The 25,994-nt window shown below is 41.3% G+C and overlaps 1 protein-coding gene across 16 annotated transcripts in view; it reads right to left on the bottom strand.

Moving 5' to 3' along the window:
- Positions 1-25,994, bottom strand: part of FOXP1 (forkhead box P1) — a 575,342-nt gene that overhangs the window by 226,497 nt on the left and 322,851 nt on the right. For 14 of the 16 annotated variants that reach the window (XM_070492659.1, XM_070492654.1, XM_070492656.1 and 11 more), the window contains one exon: positions 1,119-1,303. In XM_070492659.1, the coding sequence (XP_070348760.1) occupies positions 1,119-1,292 (174 nt within the window). In that variant the 5' untranslated portion in view covers positions 1,293-1,303. Of the gene's footprint in view, positions 1-1,118; positions 1,306-9,891; positions 10,024-25,994 lie in introns of those variants that run through there. The other 2 variants (XM_070492653.1, XM_070492652.1) reach the window with 2 other exon arrangements.

Raw genomic sequence — 25,994 nt, 5'->3', positions numbered from 1 at the left:
CAGGGCCTGTTAAAGGCTATCTCCCTAATACAAGAAGGGACTCCCTTTGCTTCCTGCATACAGATTCCAAGAGAAGAGTTTGAGAAAAGGTTTGTCATTCTCTTCCCTCATTCTCCAACAATCTGTTCCTTTCAGAGAGACCCAAAGATGCATCATTCTTTTTCGCCTTTTTTCCAAATGGCACCATAACTATGTATTGAATATATGAATTAAGGACTAAAATGGAACAAAAATTCTGCTAACAAAAACGAATAATATTTCCTGATTCCAAGAAAGATTGGAAAAACAATGCCTGTCTTTAAGCAAATGCTATTTCCCTATTTGAATTTTCATCAACATTTTAGCCATACAACACCATATTCTGGGTCACCTTTACCATCTGGAAATATTTTACCAATCACTCACAGGTAGCCACTTACAAGTCTACAAAGAATATAACAGGAATGAGTATGTGCCAATTCACGTGCATTTTGCGGAGCCACCAATAAGAGATAATTTCAAACATTAATAGGATTTAGCCACATACCAACTGTCAAATGTATACAAGAAACATATGTAAGTGGCCCATATCTCTACATTCCTACAGATAGCAGGAAGCAATTTCTTTCACTGATGCCTGTATTATTGATGTTGTGCCTGTTATTTGCCCAATTCTACCTGTATTTCCATTTATTTCTCCTCTCCTTATTTGCCTAATCTTGTCTCTCTTATATCCCTTATTTCTCTTTTCCTCCTTATCCCTTATTTTATTTTCTTCACAAGGCTCAATAAGCCTGTTTACTTATTCATTTGTAATTCAAGTGTAGGGAACCATTTCTCCAAAGATGAATTTGATTCCAAATAGTTACAACTTTAGACTGACATATTAGGGGCTGGGAGGGAGTGGCCAGGGGTCCACTCAACCTCTCTCCCAACAACTGCTCTCCAAGAGGGGGCTTTCTGAAGGCTGGAGAATTAGTCTCTTAGCCAACCGCCAGGACCCTAGTGCACCGGGGGCTTAAAAGATGCTGTTTACAGTCAGACAGGCTAGCATGAAACGTTCACAGGGGTGAAGTGCAAAGTGAGGAGGTAGGATTCGCACACCCGGCCCTCCGCAGCCCGACGCCGGGGCACAGTACCTGCTGCTGCTGCACGTGGGCAAGGTCGGCCGCCCCCACGTCCACGGCCGGCGCCTCTCCGTTGGACCGCCCTTCCCGGAGGCTGCCGCACTCTAACAAGTGGTTGCCGCCGCTCGACCCATTCTGGATGGCTGAACCGTTACTTTTTGTCTCAGTCCCAGATTCTTGCATCATGACTCAAAAACCTGATAGAAGGATTTTCAGGAGGGAGCGGGGGAGAAAGAAAAAAGCAGCTGTTCAAACAGTTGTTGTACATAAGGAGGAGGGCCCTGCCTTAAATGTTGCCAAAATCTGTAAACAGTTGTCATTTTCTCTCACTCAATTTATCCCTCATTAGTGGTCCAGTCTCCTAGGTTTTGAGTATGAAACTGTCGGTCCAAATTCAAATTTTAGTAGAAATGTTTTAAATATGTTATCTTTTTCCCCTTAGAAAAAAATAAGTATTTTCAGGTGAACCTAGAATTTATGGTTAAATTTCTGTGATTATATCTGGATGTTTTGCTGGAAAACCAGTTAAGTCATTCTATACAGTGTATTAGGTATAACATTAAATTTTTGTCTGTGTGGGCTCTGTGTGGTGATGTTACACTCAGAGAAATATTATGCAACATCAGTCTATCAGGAGATGACACAGATTACTAGGAGGCCCCCTGACGTCTTTCATACTCAAACCCATTATAGTCAAAAACCAAAAAGCATTTTAAAGATTCACATTCCTTGGAATCATTCAGGTACTGAAACTCTTCCAATTTGGCCATTCCAATAAGATAGGCCATTTTTAAAGAAAAAAAAAAAAGTCCCCACTTTTCTGAAGCTAAAGAAATTCACACTCTGATCTTATGGTTAAAACTGTCCTGAGAAATCCCATTCAAAGTTAGGTGTTCTCATGCTGGATTGCTAACCTCTAGTCTGGTTTAAGACCTGAGAAGTCTAGGCCTTGTTATATTTATTTTGGAGAAAATCTTGCCTACGCAAACCAAAGAAAAGGTCTGCATTTGAAAGTACTAAACGCCTAATAAAAAAATATAGAGTACAAGATGAGTAGAGAAAACACCTACATGTAAATACATTTCACATCCCACCTGGCTACGCTCTAGGTACAGAATAATTACCCCAGGGACTCCAGCTCTCAGGAAGTGTCCAATCGTGACAAAAGACAGATAATATTTGCTACTATCAACTGTTACCATCTATTGATCACCAGTGTGGTGCCAGGCCCTACTGCAGGTGAATTATACATATTCTCCAATTTAGTTCTGGTGACAATTGCTATTCCCAATTTGCAGATGAGAAAATTAAGGCTCCATGAATGTTACTTTAATTTGCCCAACACAGACCACAGCTAGTAATGGCAGAATCAGGATTTGAGCAAGTTCAGTCTGATGTCAAAGTTCCTAACCATATGTTTTCTTAAATTTGAGGCGCAGTGGGGGCTAAACAATGAAAATGGCAGGGTCATACTCCAAGACTGGGACTTCAAAAATGAAAACAACAGTCACTGAAGGAAGTTGACAATTCAAACATCAAAGCTGAGAAATGCCTGAATAATTAAGACTTTAATAATCTCAGATAAAAGGCGGAAAACCTTTAACACAAATTTTTTTCAATCATGGAAAGACATATGTACAACCAGTGCTATAGACTCCCCCGCCCCCCACGAAATATGTGACAACAGGGAAATTTAAACAGTCTAGACAACTTTAGAGAGGGTTGCTGTCATGCTAGGAATTGGTTTAAGTCTCTTTTCTACAGACTTGCACAAAAACCAAATGGAGGAATTAAAAGTAGAAAAATTCACATCTTTCCTTATTTCCTTTCAGGGCATAGTATGATCCAACTTGAGTACACACTTCATAAACTCAGAAGACATATTTTTTAAGTTAATCCAATTCTGAAGGGGATTAAGAATGGCATTTTTTGTTAACAGGTGGGAAACAAACTCAGAAACAACAGCTGATTCACTCTCATTTCTTTAGATCAGACTTTCCAGTAATTATAATCCTTTAAAAATTGCTTTCGTATTCTTACTGTCTCCAGAGTAAAGAATCTATCAAAAAACAACTAAAACTGTCTCTAAGATATAAGAACTAGGCAATGCAAGTACCTTGTTCATCACCCAAAAAAGGAATCAATTTGCGAAAACTGGATATTTTTTTCTTAATGTTTCAGTTTCTGCTCCACAGACTTGCCCACGTGTATACAAACTAGGAGAAGACAGTGTTTAGGTGTTTAAGGGAGAGAACAGTTGTCCTAGTTAGGATATATCACAAGCATACCTAAAGAAAAAACAAATTTTTTTTTTTTACCTTCTGGAAAGCCTATCCATATCAGGGACTGGACCCCCAGAAGACAAAAACATTGCCTATACATAAAATCCATACCTGCCCCCAAATTTAGCTGAATGCCCTGTCCTCACGGAGCAGAGCTGAGACAGAAGGCTGCTTTCAAACCAGGTGCCCATGGGGACTCTGACCTGAACAAGTGTCTAAGAGACTGGCCCTGCTCATTTCCTCGGGTTGACACCATCGTGGTGGGTGGAGCGAGAACAGTCTCCAATCCACAATTTGATGAGAAGGTTTTGCTCTGTGCAGTTCCAGAGAAGACTGCCAAGTCCTTCAGTACAAGTTTTGCAGGCAACAGGCCAAGCAGCTTGGCTTGCAAATCAGGTTTGTGAGAGTGCAGGCTTTGGGACCAAAATTGCATAAAGGATTATTTTGGTCTGAAGATGTCCTTAATTAGTCAAGTGCTAACAGTAGTATGTAGGTTGGAAGCTTTAAAATTTCCCATAATCTCCCACACCAATCAGTAGAAAACAGCTTTTTGAAAAGCACATGTGAAAAATTAGGAGTATCGATGTCTAAGAACATTTCTAACAATATCTGGGCTGGCACTCTTTCTTTCTATGGAATGTTCCAAGCCATTTAATCAGCCTTTATATCTGTATCACACTTCACAAACTATAAAGCCCTCTGATGTACTTTTCAAACTCGTAACAAGTCTATGAAGGAGAAAAGGCAGGTGGTGTCATTCCCATTTTACAGGCAAGCAAACTAAAGCTCAGTAGGTTAAGGAATCGATGCAGCCGTCATCATCCCCCATCTCAGACATGAACTTGTCCATTCAATAAATGACTGAGAATTTCCAATTTGCAAAGGTCTCATGCAAGGTGGTGAATTAACAAATCACCAAAAAGAAAACTAAGCAATTCCAGGAAAGACAATGATGAGGGTGGAGAGGTGGACAAAGAAAAGCATCTAAAATACAAAGATGAAAGTGTCAGCCTTCTTTAGCAAACAACTCTATTTGTCTTTTTCTATTGCATTTCACAATTTTGGAGACATCCGAAAGCAAGTTAATGTGTATGAGAGGCATCTGTGCTCTCTAACACAGAACACTGCACCCTTTTTTTCTTAGAGGGAGCTTGTCCCAGGCGCTCAGTTTGTATAACCTCCGCTTCCCTCTGGGTCTCCCCACAATCAATGAACTGCTTTGCTGCATGACAAGTTGAAAACCACAGACAATGCACAAACACCCAGAGTGCCTGAATATGAAGGCATGGCACCTGGTGGGCACAGCCCCCTCATACTCACTAACAAGTCCTTTCTCCAGAAACAAAGCCGAACCTTCCTCTGGCTTCCTATATGGCTTCTCTGCATGAGCTGGGCCTGTTTAAATCACATATGATCCATTGAACACAACCCTACGAAGGCTAATGCTATAATCGCATGGATGTCAGAAAGCTTAAGAAAGCCAAAATGGCCTGCTTCTCATCTTGCCTGGAAACATTACAGAGCTACTGATTTCAAAAGATCGATTTTTGTGCTGGAGGGACTTGTAGAAAAGGATAAGAACTGAGTTTAGCATGCTTATTTATTGTTGTTGCCAACAGAGCTGCTCTCTGGACGTATTCTGGAAAATTCATAATGTCCAGGCCAACGTATTTATAGTAAATTAAAGCAATGCTTTATTATTATGATTATTTCCTTGGTTACAGTGTTGATGCTGAAAATTTAGGGAAAATAAAGCCCTTGTTATCATGCTTGTGAAAGATTTTAAGCTAACAAAAAGTTCAGTCTTGATTTCAGGGCAGTTAATTAAGGTTGACCAAGTCAGGCAGAAGTAAATTAACTTGGCTGATCAATTATTTATATGAAGCAGAATAAATGCCCTTAAAGAACTTGGTCTGTTCATGAAAGGATGTATAAATTAAACTAAACATAGTTTTATAAAATATATTTCTACTTGTATGGGGAGAAGAGAAGACAAGTTAATGGCAAAATCACTTTTAGGAAAATGATTATATGTCCTCCCCCCATCCAAAAGGAAATATCCTTTCTCATTGTGCATCCAACTGCAAGGAAAGAAGGAAAATGGCATGCAATGTTGAAGAGATAACAGAGGCTCTTAGAAAAAAGGAAGGAAGGAAGGTAGGGAGGAAAAAAGTGAGGGAAACAGGTGAGAGAAAAGGAAGGGATGGAGGGAGGAAGGGGGTAGGGATGACAGGGAGGGAAGGAGGGAGGAGAGGAAAGGAGGGAATGGGGGAGGGGAGTGAAGGAGGTGGGCAGGGGAGGGAAGGAGGGAGAAAGAGAAGAACTCTAAGAATGGAGAGAGTATATGAATTTCTATAGTTTAGAAATACTGTACATGTGGCTCTTACTTTATCATCAGTCATAGCCCATGCAGAGTTTGTAGACTGGACAAGAATGAGGATGAGAGTCAGGCTAGCTCTAGTTCTAAAAGAAATACTCTTTAAATTACTCATGTTCCATCACGAAGATTCAAAATCCTTAATTGTGTTCATGCAGTTCAGGGAAGAAGAAGCAAAACTGTCTGCATCAAGATACAAAGCATACATGTACTTCTAGGTCTCATCAGGTAAACGACCTGGTTCCCTTTAAATGTGCAAAAGGTATACCTGGAACACAATGCACCCAAAGGAGTTTTAAGGAGCAAGGTGCAGCCAAGGGGATTCTCCCCACCGTAGACAAACAGCGGGGTGGCCTGGGACACTAAACCAGCTCTGTCCTCTTACTCCTCTAGTAGGCATCGTTCTCATTCAAAATAGACAGGCAACCAAGCAACAGGAAGCACCCAGATGAAAGTCAGCGCCTCTCAACACAGCGTTACAAGAATGGAGGCTTCACACTTCCTGGTGTGTGGCACAGGCTTTTCAATTGTTCATCCTTCACCTGGCAAGATGCTACGGGAGCAGGTGGCATTGAGGAGAGGCAGGGCTGGTGGCGGAGATTACAAAGGAAATTTAGGGGTTAAGGAAGCAGGTGATGAGGGCACGATGGAGGGGCCACAAGTGGCCCCAAGATGCTCAATGGGCCTACAGGTGGGGGTTCCATAGCAACTCTTAAAGAAAAGACGTGGGAGGAGGAAGCACGTAACAAGAGTAACAACAGCTGATGATTTTTTCATCTGAGATCATTTCCACAAATTGTGAATGAACTCTTCAGATGCCACCTTCAGTCTACCCACTGCTCCCAGTGGCAGGGGTCCCGTATCCTGGAAAGACCATCTAGGAGCCAAGTTTAGGAAGAGAAGTCAGTGTGCTGACTGCGTTAGGAAGGCACCATCTTCCAATACCAAATTTTCATAATTATAACAGAAAGGCGTAAATTTTCTAATGCATGGCAGTTCAAAAAGTAATCAAGGGAATGAGCCGGAGGGCTATTTTAATGTATGCAAAGCTAGTGACCCACAGTAAATGGGAGGTAAGCCACAATGAATGCAAAGTAATGCACACATGCTGAAGTCCTGGTCTGATGAGGGACGGCTAAAATTAACACCCAATTAATTTCCGAATTGACAAACAAATGAAACCCATAAATCTACTTTCTCATTAATTTTCTTGTGGTATAATTTAAAGCAGTAATATGAGGGCAAAAACTGAGCATTATCCATCATAAATATCAAAAAGATAGCACTGTAACACCATAAATTATGCATATTACCTGTTGTTAAAAATGATTTATGTATTATCAACTTTATCGTGCACTGTAGATGTCTAGATCTATCTTTAAAAATCTGGAATTTCATTCAGCACTTAGGAAGAAAAAGTTCAGGAGCAATGAAATTGTCAAAAGCATGTTAAAAAAAAAAAAAAAAACCAACAAAGTGGCCACTTATTTGGCCAAATGGGAGATCAGAGCAAAACTGCAGTTTTCCCAGATCTTAGGTCAGTAGAAGTTGAGAATATCATGGAGGTGAGGGGCTGGGCCTCTGAGGGGAGGAGAAAGAAATCAGCTCTAGGGGCGCCCCCGTAGAAAGCACTGGCATATTTGTCCTAAAGGAGCTACTCCTGTCTCTTGCCTTCGAGAATGCAGGAAATGGAAGGTTTGGCGCTGGAAAAGAATGGGCGCAGGCAGGATACATCGAGTGCATTTTCGGGGGAGAACTTACAGCTATGGGGAGTCTGTGAAACAAGGAATCCTCAGGTGGCAAGAAGTTTGGGAGGAAAGTGACATTCATTGTTAAAAATGTAAGATGGTAGCTCTCTTACCTTTATAATTCAAAGAAGGAAAAAAAAGAGGAACTAGTTTGTACTTATCAATTAAATCAGAAGTATATATTTATCAATGAAATAGAAGCAGCATTCAGATTAAAATGATTTCCTTCTCTACCTCTCCACCTCCATTTGTTTAAGCGTTAAAAAAAAAAAATCCTTTATCTTGAACTTTACTTTCAGGCACGCCTTGCACATATAGGAATTTCATACATAATTGGTGAATTTTTAACTAAATGATTAAATGACAGAAAAATCTAAGTCCAACCTCTCAATCAAAGGAGATCAAGCAAGCGCTTGTGCTAGCCACCACCTTTTATGTTCCTACTTCTAAAATATTCTATTTCCTGTACTACTTTGGAACAATTGACCATTTTGGAGTTCTGAAACTCAGAAAATTACTTAAGGCATTAGATCATTTTAAATCTTAATAGAAGTAGCATTGTCCCAGCCATTGGAATTTAAAGATAATCAACCAATGAAAAACTACCAAAACCAATGATGAACACTTACTTAATATACATAAAGACAGTTCAGATGCACCGGAAATGGTAGAGAATAGGATGTTTAATTTTCCCTGTAATTCATGACTCAGGATAGAGTCACTGGAATATAGGGTGTAATAAAATAATGTTCCTAACAAAAAGATGGTTTTTCTTCTCCACCGGACTTTCAAGGTGATGACAGGAGACTTCATGTTTCCAAGGCGAAGGCGTTTCTAAATTCCAATACCAGGCAGTAATGCTCAGACAAACTGTAGCAGTCTCATTCTCAAAAGCTGTCTTAATCAAACTTTCTTGGACGCTGTAATCTTTTTTACAAAACACCAATGTGTGCAAATAATAAGCATCCCACCCTATGAAAAGTTACAGATGTCTAATTTATATTTTCAGAATTTCACCTACTGTTGGTCTTATTTTCCTTCTCCCCCAGTAGACAAGAGTTTAAGTGCTGGAATCATAGCAACTGTGGGCAAACTACGAAAGTTAGAAGAGAGAAGCCGCTCTAGGTAACAGAAGGACAAAGGAGAACGGAGACTCACCCTCTGGCATATTAATCCAGACGAGCTCAAATAATTAAACAGAGACCAACAAGGAGGTTTGCCAGTGCAGTCCTAGGCTGTTTGCTTTGCCACAAGGAAGCTCCTGAAGCTTAGGGTATGACAGGGCCAGGTGTTCCGGGCAGCTCAATTAAAATGCATTTTTACAGAACAAAATAGATTTTAAGTTTGAGAACTAACAAAGCCTGACGAACTTTAACCGTTTGAACATTCAAACGTCTGAACTCTCACAAATAGCCCGGTGGAATAAAGTGACCGACAACCAATTCAGAACATTATTTTTTCATTTCCATATTTTATATAGTTTAATATACATGGGACCAGGTTCCTAACATCAATTAATGACTAGCATGTTCGATGACACACTTCACATCTCTCTCACTTCGCCTCCAGCCCCTAACCGCTCTAGTGGCCAAAAGGAACAATATGTTCACAGCATCATGGCAACTTAGTGAATGCAGGCCATCAGAAGTCTGTTGCTCACATTTCTCCGTTGTGTGAAAGGGACAATTATTTAATTTTATCCTTCAAAAACTCCAATATGCATATACGTATTTCCCCCCCAAAGTTGCTCTCACAGATAGATTAGCAGGCTTTTTCTGATATAAAAGACTATCATTTGTTGAAGGTCATGACTCCTCAGCCTCCACCCTCACCCAAGTCAGTGCTGTATCCTTGTAATGTACAGCAGATGCTAGGAGACCTTGCCTAGTATTGAGACACAGGGCAAATTCAGAACCAGCAACAAACAATGATTCAAAAAACAAAAAACAAAGATGATGTGAGCTGAGTATTCTCCGCTGTTTGCAAAATATGACAAAGGGCAGGCTAGTGTTGGGTCTTATCTAATGTGATTCCCAGTGTCCAAAGGATAAGAGCCACACACGCCAAGCTGAATGAAGAAACACTTAATTAGAAATGACACAAGGCATAAACTCATCGTAAAATGAGACAGGTAAGAATAACAGGTAAGAATAAAAACACTAGCTTTTAAAAATAGATAATGTATATTCATTGCGTGCGTTCCTCCCAGCTAAGATGTCTCCATTCATATCACAGAGGATTTATTCAGAACACATCAAACTAAAAGTTACTCTTCTCTTTTCAAACTTCACAGAGTACATGCATCACATAGGATCATATGGAGCCCACACGACAACACACAATGCACACACAATAATACAAAAATACAAGGACTGTACCTTTCGAAGGTGATTGCCTTGTTCATAGCACTAGACTTTTTCTCCTCGACCTTCTAAGTCCTTGTTTGCTCCACAAAGAGTTTTCTAGCCATCTGATGTTCTATTACTGAGCTAGTGGCCTTTCAGGAGAGCTCTCTCCCTTCTGAAGAAAGCAAACAACTGCATAGATATCATTACACTAAGGAAATCTCTTAGAAAAACCAAACAACTTGCTAATCTCTCCAGCCCCTTCATCCAAGCAAAAGATAAGAAAAGCAAACCTAAGTCTGTTTCAACCACATTCCAGGGACAAGTTCCCCTTTTTCTTTCGTTATCAAAATTCTAGCATTTGAGTTTTTTTTTAATGTGGGAGTGTGTGTTTTTTAAAACAGACCTTGCAGGATAAACTGCTGCTCACACCCGCAAACAAAGCAATATTTGTTTAATAACGATTGCTGCTATGGGTACAGTAAACAAGGGGCCCAGCATTTGTGTTTATGAACAAACACATCATCTTACAAGAGCAATTTAACATTAACCAGGTGGAATAATCAACAGATTTCATAGGTGACACCAGGGGCAGGACTAATGTAAACAGAACCGGGGAGGAGAAAGGGGCCACTCTTCGGGAATCAAGGTCGAGGTAAATGCATTACAGAGTAAACAGCTGGGAGGAGGGCAGGATAAACAGTCATTCTTCTGACATTTAGAGAGGCAGAAAGGTTGTATGTTACATAGATCAGCTGCTGACCACCATGAAATCAAACCAGTTGGAGACCAGGCCTGCTTGTTTGCACAATGCCATGTTTGCTTATAAACAACAATTTGCTCTTACCAACCTCGAATTACTCATCACCATATAAGCCAGAGTGAATCCAGTAAAATCTGGTTAACTCTTTACTGGTGGCATTACTAAGAAATAAAATAAAACCATGGCCTCCTGTAAGAAAAAAAGAGGTCACCCCCAAATGAGGCAAAAAGAGCTCAGTCAACAGCCTTTAATTTCCTGGCTTGTAGATAAAAATAAAGCATCCACATGGTTTAAACTACAAAGGTTGGATTTGGGAACAGCTTTAAAAGACTGTTTTCACGCGTGAGTAACTATGCATTCATTTCCTGGGCTCATCTTTTATCAATGAAATATATGGGTCAAACACAGATTCGGATCTCGAATGTTTTATCTAGAAGGAAAACCCTGACGTTCCTTTCTCCCCGAGTTTCTTGTTCCAAGATATCTTTAAGTGCACTGGGTCCACAAACAAATAGACCTGTAGCATTCTCAACCACCCTGCACGAATCCAACTGTATCAGGTTATGATTCTGCCCTTAAAAAAGATTATATAAATAAATCAATCGGTTGATGTTACATTATAACCACTCAGGAGTTCATCTTGTCAGCTTATCAAAGAAATCTTAGGTCTTCAAAGCCAAGAGTGAATAAGTTCAATGTGTCCACTAACAAAAGTGTTACAAAGTAATGTTTTATCTTCAAAAATTTTCTTCATGTGTACTAAAGTAAAACAGCTTACTGCGTATTATAAGAAAGTTATCGTGCTTTATCAGAGAGACTATATTTAGGTATACAATTTGCAATTAAACCATTAGTTTGAATTTTAACATTATTAAACTTTAATTTTGATACGTGTGAATAACATTCCTCTTTTACTTAAAATTTAATAAGTAAAATATACTGGAAAACAGTTTGGTAATTTATCTAAATCTTACACTGATAATCAGTTAATTAATTTCTTAAAATTCTAGATTATGTCAGCGCAAAGTATGGCACAACACTGTCTGCTGAAGAGCCAAAGCAAAATCTGAAAATGAAATTAAAAAAACTAAAGATACGCCTCAGAGGATTCTGGCAATTACATTAGTAACTATCAGATTATTGGAATTTCCATCTTTGTCTAAAAAACTTAACAAAATTTTAGTGGTCTCCCCGCCCACCCCTGATCCCCACCCCCAGTTCCACTATAAACTTCTTAACCTTTTCTAGCTGCTCTTGTTTACATCTCCTGTTTCAATGACCTAACCTTTGTTCTGCAACCGTAAAGTCACGAAGTAATACAAGCGTTGAGTGTTTTCTTTTGTTTTTTTGTTTTGTTGTGCTGTGGTTTGTTTCCTAAGTCCCTCTTTGCTGACAAACCAACCCCAAACCAACACTGCCCCAAGGCCTCAGCAATGTCTGGGGAAGAAATGTCCACTGAGCACTGAGTGTCCTAGTAGGAGGGACTTTCTTAGGCTCACAGACCTGTTACCACCTTAGAGACAGGGAGGGACTCTGAGAACCCACCATTTTCTGCCCTAGAAAGCCCGCCGGGGCTTGAGCTGTTCCACTGCCCTGGAGAAGGACACCCACCCTGGCTCAACCCTGAAGATGATGGAAGTCTGGCTGCTGGAACAACTAACAGAGACTCTTCCTCCAATGCTTTGGGAACTGAACCTTCACAAATTCCATGCTCGCTAACTTTGCGCACAGCTGAGATGACAGGAGACAGAGAAAAGTGAAGCATCTCAATCCGATGTCCTAGTGAAACTCAAGAGAGGAAAAAATGAAGAAGAAAAAGTAGAATGCTGCGTCTGCCATCCTCATTCCCCATCTTCATTGGAAAATGCTGATTACCCACTATCTGTGCTACCAGTCTTTTCCAGGAATTCTCCTGACCTTCATTTCTATTTTCTTTTCCTAAAGCCTGCATGAACTGGACCACCGGTAGAGGATTATAAACAGAGTTTACAATTCTAAATGGTAATCCAAAGAGTGGTAACCATTTCCCTTGATACAGGCCAATAAGTGAACCGTGGAGTTTTTAAAGCCAAGCTTATCCTAGGCATGGAATCCTCACCCACACGGGACTTCTCTGTATTCCAAGACAATTCCACCGATTCCTTACCATCAGTAGCAAGAATAACGTGCCTTTTTCCTCTACCCTAGTTGTGTTGGTAAACTTGTCCTAATCCACCATTATTTTTAGCTGTATGTGCCCAATTTACTTATTTTTTCCCCATGGACCGTAAATTTTAAAAGATTTATTTACTACATAAAACAACTGAGAGAGAGAGTCCATTTATTAAGGAGTCTTTCATATAACCTGTTTAATAAACTATTCTAAAAACTGAAAACAATCCAGAAGAAGCTCTGGGGAGACCCAAGACTGGAAAGGACTGATTTATTCTTTACCAAACTCTTCTCTGAGATGAAAATCTTACAAATTCTGAAATTCTTAGAGTGGTCATGTCATCTGAGTGGCCACTTGAGCCTCAAGCATTCACTCCTACTTCTACCTTCATTATTTCTGCCATCTCCATCCATTCCACCACCAATGCCATTTTTAAAAATGTATTAACTTTTAACAAACATATAAATCTATTTCGGAGGAAACTTTACATCACTTGGTCAAATGGAAACCAGTATGTATCCCTTTGTAGAAGAGAAAGACCTTGTAATAAATGTAATACAACCTGACCAATGTTATTAAATTCTAGCTAGATCCTGCTGTCCACAAAGGCTCTGAGTGGGAGCCATGTTCTTCCTTTGTTAAATAACGAGCTTACAACTGGAAAAGAGAGATTAAAGACATGCTAGTACCGAACGCAGACTTTCTCCTTGGCTTTATCAGAAGGATTAAAACAGACTAAAAATGGAATTGCTTCAACATCAAATTACAATAATGAAAATTGGTGAATGATTTATGAATCACCTAAAAATCCTCTTCCAACACACCAGTGAGAGGTACAAGCTTATGTGTTGGGGAAGTGACCCAGAGGAGACTTAAGAAACTCACATGAAGACCAGGCTACATCCTTGACTCCTAAGCACATTACTCCTAACAGTGCAACACACATAGCACTTATCTAGCCTACTGTGTAACTTATGCTGGTAGAGAAATAAATAGTCAGTTGACTAGATTCTCTACTCTTGTCCCCAAAGTGAATGGGGATCCTGGGTTGTGGGTATTATGCTTGTAGCAGACAACGTAAAAATCGAACTGGTATATCCAACATATGCTTCCCTCCCAGGCCTGCCTTTTCGCACACCATCCAAGAACAAGTGCATCAGCCACTCAAGTAGAGCAGCCTTTCTTCAATGCAAGTTCAGAGTTTATTCAGTACCAAGTAACTACTGTATGATAAAAACGATACGCATATCATTCAAATGCTTTATTGGTCAAAAAGACGGATGCTTTTATTAGTCCAACCTTTTTGTAATGGAGTGCCACTGATGACCCAGCATTAGCCTCATTCCCTGTTATTAATCACACTTCTAAGAGCTCATTTTGCTTTAAAATCTTAAGAAATTGCTATAATTTAAAGACATGGTGTCTACATAATGGGAAATGCCTCATAGATTGTATCATTTCACAAAATACGGTATTTTTTTAAACGGGAACAATGGCCATGATGCTCAGGTATTACAAAATGGGATTAATTTATACATATATATAAAAGAAAAGCGAGATGTAAGCTGTCTTTTGTATTTGTGGCTTCCCACATCTGTACACTTTAATCACTACTGTGGGGAAGCTGATTAATCCCAAAGCCTAGGCGTATAGTTTACATAGATTAAATCAATATAACACTCCCAAACAAATGAAAAATACAAATGAAAGGAAGAAAAGATGTGAAAACACATCGTTTGCTTTAAAAAAATTCCACGAGTGGTATATTCCTCAATCACCACCTATAATTCCTGTGCCTTGTCTGTCCATGGGAAGAGTAAAGCAAGCTCTTCAATAAGTGACTTCAGGACAAACTACAGGTATCTGCCAATTTACTTTCAGTGTGATTTCAATAATATAATGATGCCCTTAACGTGTAAGTCCTCATCTCATTAAACCACCCTTCATGACCATTTAGCAGAGCTGAATAATACTATAAAGGAGCATCTGAAAGAGTTTTTCAAAATACAGAGCTAAAATTTTTTCAAATACCCCTTCAATTCTTACTAGCACACAATTAGAACACAACATACACAAATCTTTAAATCTTGCATATACACAAAAATGGTGACATTATGTTACATGACAAATGAAAGGTAGGCTCCAATCAGGCACAAAGATTATGAACAGCTCTGATGTGAATGCTGGGAAGAACAGAGAATCAGTCGGCCTAAAGTCAAGAACCAGATACCATCCTACAGGTAGCAAGGGTTGAACTCAGAAACCGGTGAAACAGCCAGAAGCTGGTGACGAAGTATAGGTGGGGGTGGGCATCAGACTGCTCAGTGATATGTAATCACAAGCTGTAACTGAGGGGCCCCTTCTCACAGATATATGCTCCCCCATGTGGTGTCAAATGGTCAAGATAAGCACATAGACCTTGTACCCCCACTCTGACTAGTAAAAAGGCCAACTTCTGTACCTATTGCTCAAGAGCTAGGAGCAAGTGCTGAGCCAGGCAGGATATTTAGGAAGAGACTGTGACAGACATGCCAACAAGGGCAGAGCTTGAGGTGCCCTGAATAGGTAGAATGGGCATCAATAGCAGGATCATTGATGGCAGCCTCCCTTCACCCACTGGGTGTTGGGCCATTGGATGGCTACAGTGTGGATGGTGGGACCATCTGATGTGTGGTGACTCTTGATTCTCAACAGGACTCATTCATCAACTAAACACTCAAAGGAACTTTGGAAAGGTGTTGCTTCTCCTTGGCATTTCACATGGTAAATGTGAGGGGTGGGGGTCCTGGACATCTTTAGAGCAGAAACAACACCTGGTACCAAGTACACAACTTATAAGAGAGGCCACAGGGCCCATTAGCATTATCAATACCTGAGTTAAGACTGGTCAAAGATCATAGCCCATGGATAACAAACTGATGGAAGAGGCCGGTGTATTTATCCAAAAGCAGACCCTGTGACACTTTCCTGAGGAGCCCCGTACAGCTGCAAGGGCTCTGCCTCACAACAAGGCTTTCCACACAGAACCACATATGCCTCCCACAGATGAGGAAGTTCTCACTATTTACACTGCAACCGTGGTGCAGACCTCGGCCACACAAAGCATGGTTCTGTGGAGGGTGGCATGGGCGTCACCTGGGAGCTTGTTAGAAATGCAAATTCTTTGGCCCATCTCAGACCTACTGAATGAGAATCTGCATTTTAATAAGATTCCCCAGGTGATTCAGAGGCACACTAAAGTTTGAGAAGGCAGGTGTGGTGGAAAGGGAGCAGCCACTGGACCAGACACACTTGAATTTGATTCCCTACTCTGCCAATTTTAGATTTTTAATAAGACATCTAACCACTCTCTCTTTCCATTTCCTCATTTCTAAAATCATACCAGTCTGCATCTGTGTTCACTCATCCTTCTAGGCAATATTTATTTTGTACCTAATACGTGCCAAGCCCTAAGTGTTGGGGGCAACAACAGGGAACAAAAATCAATACAGATCCATGGACATGGAGGTGATTGTCTAATGGGGAAGACACACATGAATCAATTAGTCATATAAATAAGCAGAGATTAGAACTGTGATAAGTGCTACTATGAAAAATGCACGGTGCTCTCAGAGCACACACAGCTAATATACGTAAAGTGCCTTGTATGTACTTGGTGCTCAATAAATCACAGTGATTATTAGTAGCCCATAAAATCCAGACCTTTGGGAAGCCACTAAAAAATTCCCAAGTGCAGCATACTCTTCACCCTATCATAAAAAGAGCCTTAAGTAGGACTGTGCTCTCAGTTAAATTATTTTTAAAAACGTTTGCCTGTTTTTCTCTGGCTATAGAAAGAATATAACATCAATAAAGACAACATTTCTTCTAATGACAGCTTAGAGAACGACATTAACTTTCTGGGTTATTACTAAGAATTACCTCTTGTTTACCAAGGTGTAGTTAAAAAAGGAAAAATGCAGAGCAGGGCAGAGGGTAATACAGCAAGCCAGCCTTGTTCTAAGCAGTCTTTTGATTATCATTTTAAAGCCTCGATACCCAAAGAAAAATCTCTAATTGGCTTTTCAGCGGCATTTCTCCTTTGTATAGGCAGTTAGTTGAAGTCAAGAAAGTACATGCTAATAATTGCAGACAGGATTAGCAACTTGTATCTTATATTGTGGACACAAGTGGTTAATTATTAGTGTACTTAGCACATGTCTATACAGTGGGAAAACTACACTGAACAGGAAGCAGAGTGCCCCTGACCTAATCCCCACCACCGAGGACACACAGCCCAGGAGCGGGTGACTTGAGTCTACCATATTGAATGGGAAGCTTTCATAACATTACAACTAGGTGTGTTCAAGGCTGCCTTAAAACAGCCCTCCAAACTCTACCAGGTCTTCCCTTTGCTCATTTCCCATGAATTCATGCACCTTACATAAAAATTTTAAATACGATGTAGTAGTTCTCTCTGTTTGTTCAAGTTTTTAGTTCTTTTTCAAAAAGTTGGCTTCTGTCCAACAGGTGGATGTTTGTGATGGGAGAATTCTGACTTCCTTTGATCAGAATGTCCCTGATCAAAGAATACAAAACAAGAGTTGGTTTGGAATAGGCAGAGAAGTTGGCGCATGTGTATCACAGGAAACAGAGTTTGTGTTAAGACTTCAAGATCTTAACTCACAGTAGCTAAGTGATAGAGCCATCAGCTCACAAGCCAGAGCATCTATTTTGATTTTTATAAGTTGACATATTATTAGATGGAATAGGACAGAGCCATTGGCAGTTTGGTTAGCAGTCAAAAGTGGGTGGCTTCCATTTATTACTGCCCGGAATAAGATATATCTTTAGGATAATTTCCTGTGGACCCAACTATTAAAAATGAATAGTATGAAGGAAAAAGATACACCTCAGGGGACATTTGGTAATGTCTGGAAACATTTTTGGTTGTTATAACTTGGAGGAAGAGGTGGTACTGGGAGGCTAGGGATGCTGCTAAACAACCTACAATGCACAGGACAGCCTCCGTGGCAAAGAATTATCCAGTACCCATGTCAATAGCGTCATGGTAGAGAAAACCGTCCTATGTGAATTTGTACTGTTTTTATTATGGGGTCAAAGAAATGAGTCCTATTTCTTGTTCAATAATAAATTTATAATGTGCCTTAAAATTTTAATGACCTGTGATTTTTGCTTGCATTTCTACTTCATAAATACTACTGAACTGAGCACCTATTATAGGTCAGGGTAGGCAAGACTTAGGCGACGCCCTGACATTTGAATGGAGTACTGTATTTCAAGAGGGTGGGCCTGAGGAAGGCTGAGATGGGCTGAGGGAGGGCATGTGCACAAACCAATAGGAGGAGAGGTGCCTGGAAATGCAAGTGGCTAAGCCTGAAAGTGAAGACTACAGGTGGAACATTAATTGAACAGAGAGCAGAGAAGGGCTGGGATATGACAAGCTTTTCAGGATACTGGTAGAAGTACCCAGGACACTGATAGAACTACCCAGGACAGGGCTAAAACAAGCAGCCCGGGGGACAAATTAGGAAGCTTAATGAAAAGAAGGCTGGACGTCCCTCCCACTTCTTGAGCTCCTCCTCTATTGAAGTTTCGTTCTCCTAGTGATGTCTCCCTCTCCCACTTGTACCTCTAAACTCTCCCTCTCCCTCTGTCAACTATGCATACCAGTCTTAAAATAATCTTTCTCCACCTCAAGTGTCTCTTCCGGCTCCCTCCTGCTCTCTCCTGCCTTTTATTGCCAACTAATTGAAAGCAGTATACCTCACTGTCTCCATTGTGTCTACTTCCTCCCTCCCACTGGTTCCTCAGCCCACTGCAAGCTGGCTTCTGCCCCACCTCTCTGCTGAAAATATTCCTACCACAGTTGCTAATGAGCTTGGAGTTGCTAAATTCAATTGACACTTTTCAATCCTTACCTTACTTGACCTCTCGAGAACACATGACACTGTCATTCATATTGTCTCTCTTGGGAAAAAAAAACAAAAAGACCTCTTCTTCTCTTTGCCTCCAGGTTTTCCTGCTTATCCTTCTTCCCTGCCTACAGGTCTGGTGGCTCCTTCTCACTCTCTTTAATGAGCTTAACTTCCTCTGCTCATTCTTAAATGTTCCATCTTGCCTAGAGTCCCATCCTCAGCACTCCGAAGCTCTAAAGCAGGGGTTGGCAAACTTTTTCCAGAAAGGGCCAGATAGTACATATTTCAGACTTTATAGGCCACAAAGTCTCCGTCCCAACTACGAGGAGTGGTGGCTTTGTTGTAGCACAAAGGCAGCCAGAAACAATATGTGAACAAAAGGGCGTGGCTGGGTTCCAATGAAGCTCTATTTACCAAACAGGTGGCAGCTGGACTTGGGCCACAGGCCTGTCGTTTGCTGACCTCTGCTCTAAAGCGCCATCCCTCGAAGACCTTGTCTTTCCCATGGCTTCACCTCACGTCTCCCTATACCAGTGACTTCTGAATCATTTCAGGATTCAACCACAATATCCTTCCAGAACTGCAGACCCCTATTCCTACAACCTTCTGGACATTTCTACTTTGATGTCCTAAAAGAACCTCAACTTTGTCTCAAACTGAGATCATCTAATTCTTCCTCCATCCAAGCCCTAAGCCAGGGGTTTTCTGGAAGGGGTCACATTCCGACTCAGGAATTATCTGATAGTCTATTAGCAATGCCATCCACTCTACCTCCTGTTTAAATAACATCTGCTTCTCCATACCCTTGCCTTGGAGCATGCCCCCATCACTCTACAACTCCGAATGCGAATTAATGCATCTCCTAGTCTGGTCACACCACAGCATGTCTGATGGTGTCACCACCTTGCTCCAATGGCGCCTCCTCCAATGGCTCCCTACTGCCTCAAGTGTGAAGTCCCGGACCTCTAGGCCTGCTCCGTCCAACACAAAAGCCACTGGCCACATAAGGCTACCGAGCACTAAAAATGTGGCCAATGTGACCGCAGAACTGAATTTCTAATGTATGTGTAATTTTAATACAAATCAGTTATTTAAACTTAAAAACTAATACTCAGTTAAGTTACTAGGAAACTTTTAAGTATGTGTTGAATAATTTGGGTATGTGGATCCACTTTTCAACTGTATGTTTTATGAATTTAAATACAACATTTAAATAAAAAGTATTTCTAAGGAAATTTTCATGTCTGACGAGATGATTTTTCAGACTTGGTATGAAAGAAAAGAACGTAAAATGTGTCTTTCATAATTTTTTATACTGATTATATGTTGAAATGATGATATTTTGGATAAATTAAATAATATTATAATTCATACCTGATTCTTTTTACTCTTTCAATGCAGCTAATAGAAAATTTAAAATTCCTTATGGGGCTCTCGTTTTATTTCTATTGCCCAATGCTGGGCCAGGCTCATGGCCCTTCTTGAGCTGGCTGTCCTAGTGTGCTCTCACTTACTCGCTCTCTCCTCTCCACTCCTTCCTTATCTGTGTTGTGGCCACACTCAACAACTGACTGATACCTGTGTACCTCCACTCTCATGTTCCCTCTACCTCTGTGTCATTGCCATGAATCTTTATGGAGCTAATTCCTTCTGAACCTCAAAACAGCTCAAGCTAAGAAGCTGTTACAGACAACCCCCACCACCAAGTCTCGAATAGGCATTCTCCCAATGGGTCTCATCAAAAGTTTCATACTAAACTCTTGCAGAGCAATCACTACACTGCAATGTAATTTTCTGAATGATTAACTGTAAGCCAGGGATCAAGTCTTGTACTTAACAGAGTACCAGGCAGTTTGATAAATAATTCACCATCAGATGAATGAATGAATGAGATACCGTGCAGCTAAAACCAATAACCTGGGAGCTGGCTGATCATAAGAGCCAAGGTGGTATCAATGAAGTTGCTCACATTTCCAGCCCAGTGACTGGAAGAATAATGACGTTCTTGTGAGAACAGCCAAGTGAGGGGAAGAGGTTGTTCTCAGGAGAGAAGCAGAAGTGAAAGCAAGAGCTAGTGGAGAGTCATCAGTACAGAGGTGACACTTCAAAGGGAGTGGGTAAGATTGAAAGGGGAGGGGAAGTGTCCTTGGAACAAACCACAGTCAATTCCTATATCTGGGAAATAGGAAGAGTGACATCTACTGAGCATTAAGTCCTAGTCCTCACAACTATCCTGTGGGGGACATATTAACCTTTATTTCTTAGAAGACGACACTGAAGGTGAGGGAGTATTAACATACATACATACACATATACAAAGCTAGTAGACAAACATTTGAACATCAAAGTCATTCAATCTCCATCCACTACACTATAGAGGTGCAATCAGGGGTAGAGCCCTAGAGAGTGACACAGAAGTTAGAAGGGAGTTTCAAGAAGGAAGGGGTGGTTGGTGGTTTCAAGTGGTTTAGAGAGGTTAAGTATGATAAGATGATGGAGAAGGCACAAGGGAATTCCCCCACCCAACATCAAATATCTTCATCCTTCTAACTTCTCTCTTAAACCCCTGCCCTCCACCAGCTATCACCCCTCAAACACCAACCTCCCTCTCTCTACTGGCTCTCTCGTTTTAGCCTATAAATACATTCAGGGAAATCTGACCCTAAAGGGTCACATCCACATTACTCTTCTACTCCTCTCGCGTCCACCCTTCAATCTCTTTCCCCAATTCAGTTAAGTGTCTTGAAAGGGTGCTGTCTCCAAGTTTTTATCTCCTACTTGTAACTCTCTGCATTGTGGACTCTCAATTCTCCAGGCTAGGATAGTGTTCCTAAACTCCAAAGCTAGAATCAAGTATTTCACCCAGATCTGGGCAGGAAGGCTGTGGTAGAACCCTGGGGGCAGCACTGACAACAGGCAGCCAGGGGACGCGGACGCAGGTGGCACCAGGACATACTAGGAAATGTGGCGGAACCCAACAGACTAGAAGTGCTCTGTCACACCTGACACTGAAGGCCACTCTTGAAACTTCTCCCACAGCCTCCCTGAGACCACACCCCCTGGTTCACCGTGTGCCTCTGAAACCCTTCACACCTCCTTGGTCATTTTTTAAAGACTTCACTACCTCCATCCACGCATTCAGTGTTGGTGTACTTTAAGGTTCCCCAGGGCCCTCTATTTATGCTTCACCCCAGTGGGTTCAATGATTACTCCAGACTGGATCCCCAACAACTACTCCTCTCCCTTATTGGTTATTCCCACCACTCAAAGCCTATCAGATTCCCTAAAACTCAACATGTCCCAAACTGAGCAGTCTTTCCTCAAACCTGTTACTTTCCTGATCAGGAAAAAGTCAGTGTCATTTCCTCTGACACTCAGTTGAGCACCAAGACCTGGTAATTTTTAGTCTACATATCTGTCAAATTTATCCCCATTCTTTTTCTTTTTTTTTTTTAAAGATTTTATTTTTCCTTTTTCTCCCCAAAGCCCCCTGGTACATAATTGTGTATTTTTAGTTGTGTGTCCTTCTAGTTGTGGCATGTCGGATGCCGCCTCAGCATGCTTGATGAGCGGTGCCATGTCCGCGCCCAGGATCCGAACCGGCAAAATCCTGGGCCGCTGAAGGGGAGCACACGAACTTAACCACTCGGCCATGGGGCCAGCCCTTATCCCCATTCTTTTCATCATGGCCATGGCCATCCAGCCCTCATCATCTTTCTCCTGCAATACACAAGGAACTTCTGCTACTATCATAAACATCAAAAGCCAAACTGCCCCCATCTAGAATATACAACTACGTACTGGGGGGCTTTGGAGAAAAGAAGGAGAGAGAGAAAGAGAAAAAGAAAGAAGAGTGGCAACAGATGTTAGCTCAGAAGCCAATCCTAAAAAAAAAGGCCAATCTGGTCAAGTCACTCCCTTGCTCGCAAACCTCACAAAGCTCCCCCATTCTCAAAGGATAATCTTAATTCCTTTGCATAGAATAACAGGGCCTTTGTGTACCTTCCCAGACTTCTCTCCTGCTGTCCTCCTCCACTAACTCAACACTACTCCCCATTACTTGCCATTTTCTGAACCCACTTGGCTCTTTCATATTTCTGCATATGCTGTTCCCTCCCTCTCGGATGCCCTTTTTCTACTTTAGTCTGTAAACTCCTATGAATGCTTTGAAACTGAGAACAAATGTTACCTTTAGAGAGGAGATATTTCATCCTAGGTGCTCCAGATGGACTTTATTTTTAAATTGGCCAAAAGTCAGGCACATTTCAACATGATAATGACTAAACTTCTCTTCCCACTAGGCCAAGAGTATCCTATCACTGTTTCACTAGCACTGAAGAGTACTGGATACTTAGTAGTCACTCAGCAAAAGTTTGCTGAATGAATGAATGAATGAATGAGGTCATGAGCAATGGAAGGATGTAGAGTCTAGGCATGGGCAATCAATCACAGTGCCTGGAGTATGGCAGCTACTCAATAAACTGACAATCCCTGTCCTCTTACAGAGTCAGGAGGCGATCAAAGAGAAAAAATGCTGAAGATTCTGAGTTTAGAGAAGGGAAGTTTAACAAGTCACATGACCACCATCTTTATAGTAAAAGAGGAATTAGATCATCTGCTGAGATCAAATGAAGGTATAGCAGAGGCCCAAGTGAAGTAGGCAATTTCTACGATGGTCAGTGTGGTGAATGAAAGGAATCTAAAACCACCAACACTGGATTGATGAGCCCACGAAGCCTTGCTTAATTGAGTCCAGAATGCGGAGCTGTGTCCTCAGCATGGTTTTGAGAGGACCACCAGCAGTACTTGTGCGCTTAGGAAGAACAGAGGACTCCATCGAAGATGAGGTTGGGAGTTGCCAAGGCCAAAGCAGTGGAGGGAGAAGGGACAGGGGAGAGAGAACTGGTAGAGTTGACTATTGAAATGGCTAGCTGTGGGCTCTCTGCCGGGTGGGGCGGCAAGGAGACACAGGATGGAGAAGATCAAGCAGGATCAACGCGAGTGATGGGAAGGCTATGACCATATGGACGATTTGAAGTTTCTGGGTAAAACATATATAGCAAAAAACTCATTTAGACAAGCCTCTATAATCATCTAGCAAGTCAAAGGGTGAGGAGGATCCAGCACCTCACACAGTGACACACAATAGGTGCTCAGTAGACCTTTACTGAATAAACAAGTCAATGACTGCGTGGGACAGAATCATCCCCTCACCCAGTGGTCCTAAATGAGTAGCCAGCATCTAATTTATCATCAAGCTCATTAGAGAATAATCAGATTAACAGTGTATGCCAAGGACACCTCACAGACTAGTTGTTTTGACAAGGTTATATTTGACATTATTCTAACACGATAATGTAGGCAATATGTTTAAGAGTTAGGAATACTCAGCAACAAGAGCACCCATATCTGCCAGGACCTGGCACATTATAAACAGCCAGTAAATAACTCTTGAATGAATGAATGGATACATAAGGGGATGAACGAATGAAAGAACACACATTAATTATAATGCCTACAATAAATACCAGCTACCTTTCAAAATCATCGCTCACTGAACAATATTCACCAAAGTCAGACTGAACAAGCAACATGGAATGAAGAGTTAAGGCATCTTGTTCCCCAGAAATTTAGATGATGCAAAGGCCTAACTGGGAGGCGGCAGTGTGTGAAGGCGTCTGATTCTGCTGCTCGCCAATGCATTTGCTGCATAAACGCTAAGCTGTCAATCCCCTTTGCCTGGGTAGCCACAGTTCAAAAGTGGCTCAATCCGGTCAGCAATGAGCTCTCTATTTAATGCCTCTTACTTCATAAACTACTAGTATGGCTCAATTCTCTGAACAACTGGGAAGGAAACAGAGCTGATAAGAGAATTAATGCTTTCTTCCCAAATCACATCATCTGGGATAATAAAAGCATGTTAAACAAATAACTCTTAAAAGACATAGGAGAAAAACATTTTAACATGAAGCTCTAAGCTATACTGATGTTTAGACGTATTACGGGGGGGGAGGGGGGCGGAACTTCTGAGCGAAGTCACGATTGCTAATGCTGTGGATTTGTTCCCTGTAGAATTTTCTGAGATAAATGCAGATTTGCATATTTGGAAGGTATTTTGTGTCTGTTAAACATTCCTGTTACTGTAACGAATTTTTCTTTACCAGGAGTAGTACTCATTTTCAATCCTCTGTCCCCTTGCCTCCCCTATCCAGCATTTTGGGATTTCTCCCTCAAATACCAATGCTGAAGGAAAACCTTTTGAAACATGGGGCTGTGAACAGAAACCCAATCACATCTGTGGAAAACAACCGGATGCGATGGGATTTCGATGTAGAGCAAGAATGAATCCAGGACAGGGGTGCCAACCAGAGGGGCTCAAGATGGGCTAAGAAAAATCATGTCTTCAGACATTTAGGCAATATTTACTTTAAGATAGTTAAGTTCACAGAAAACTTTCACCTTCTTGAAACAAATGGCAGTTTTATAGATTAAACCTGAATGGTTCCAAGTTTTAAAAAACCAATTGGAGAGATAGGGGTAGGGAAAAACCTTTTGTGTCACTACTTGTGTTTTTACAGTAACTTTACTTGACACATCAAGGGCATGGGCACTTTTTTTGGCAGCCTGTGATGCCGTACTCCTCTGGGCAGGAGAAGTTTAAATTACATTGATTTTAATCTTCCCATTTACTAGAGCTAACTAAAGTACCTCTGGTTAGGGACCAGGCTGTCTCACTTTGTCTTGCAAGGTCTGAATTGGTCACAATCTTCAGATCTTTCTTGTAGGAGAAACTGGATTCTTCAAAGTAGAGATTCTTGTTCTTAGTCTGATAGATAATGCCGACATCAGAGCATTGCCTTTCCAGTTGTGGCTTCTCTCATCAGGCCCAGGTGTGATTCCTGCAGCCTCGCTGCCCCATTCCAGGCCGCAGCCATCCTTAGAAACGCCTCTCACCTGTGCAGGAGCCTCAGGTGATGTCAGTGTCTACGCTGGCATTCCCTCTTCCTTCCTGGGGTTCCCTGTCTCTCTGCTCCCCCACTCCAGATCTTTCTTCTCCTTCTCCTTTCAATCAGTCTCTCTCTCTCTGTTTGTCATCTTACCGTCACGTCTCCCTTTCTCTCTCACTATCACTTGCTCTCTCTCTGTTTCTCAGAATTTCTCTTTCTATTCGTCTTCTGTTAGTCTCTCTTCCCCATCTCTGTCTCTCTCAGAACTTCTCTCCTTCCCTCCCTGTCTGTCTCCCTCTCTCCCTCCTTTCTTCTCCCTCCCCTTCTCTCTCTCCACTCCTTTTCTCCCTCTCTCT

Source organism: Equus asinus, chromosome 21, assembly GCF_041296235.1.
Source record: "Equus asinus isolate D_3611 breed Donkey chromosome 21, EquAss-T2T_v2, whole genome shotgun sequence".
Taxonomy (NCBI): Eukaryota; Metazoa; Chordata; class Mammalia; order Perissodactyla; family Equidae; genus Equus; species Equus asinus.
The sequence above is the reverse complement of the archived record's forward strand: the minus strand, read 5'-3'. Positions and strand labels throughout refer to the sequence as shown.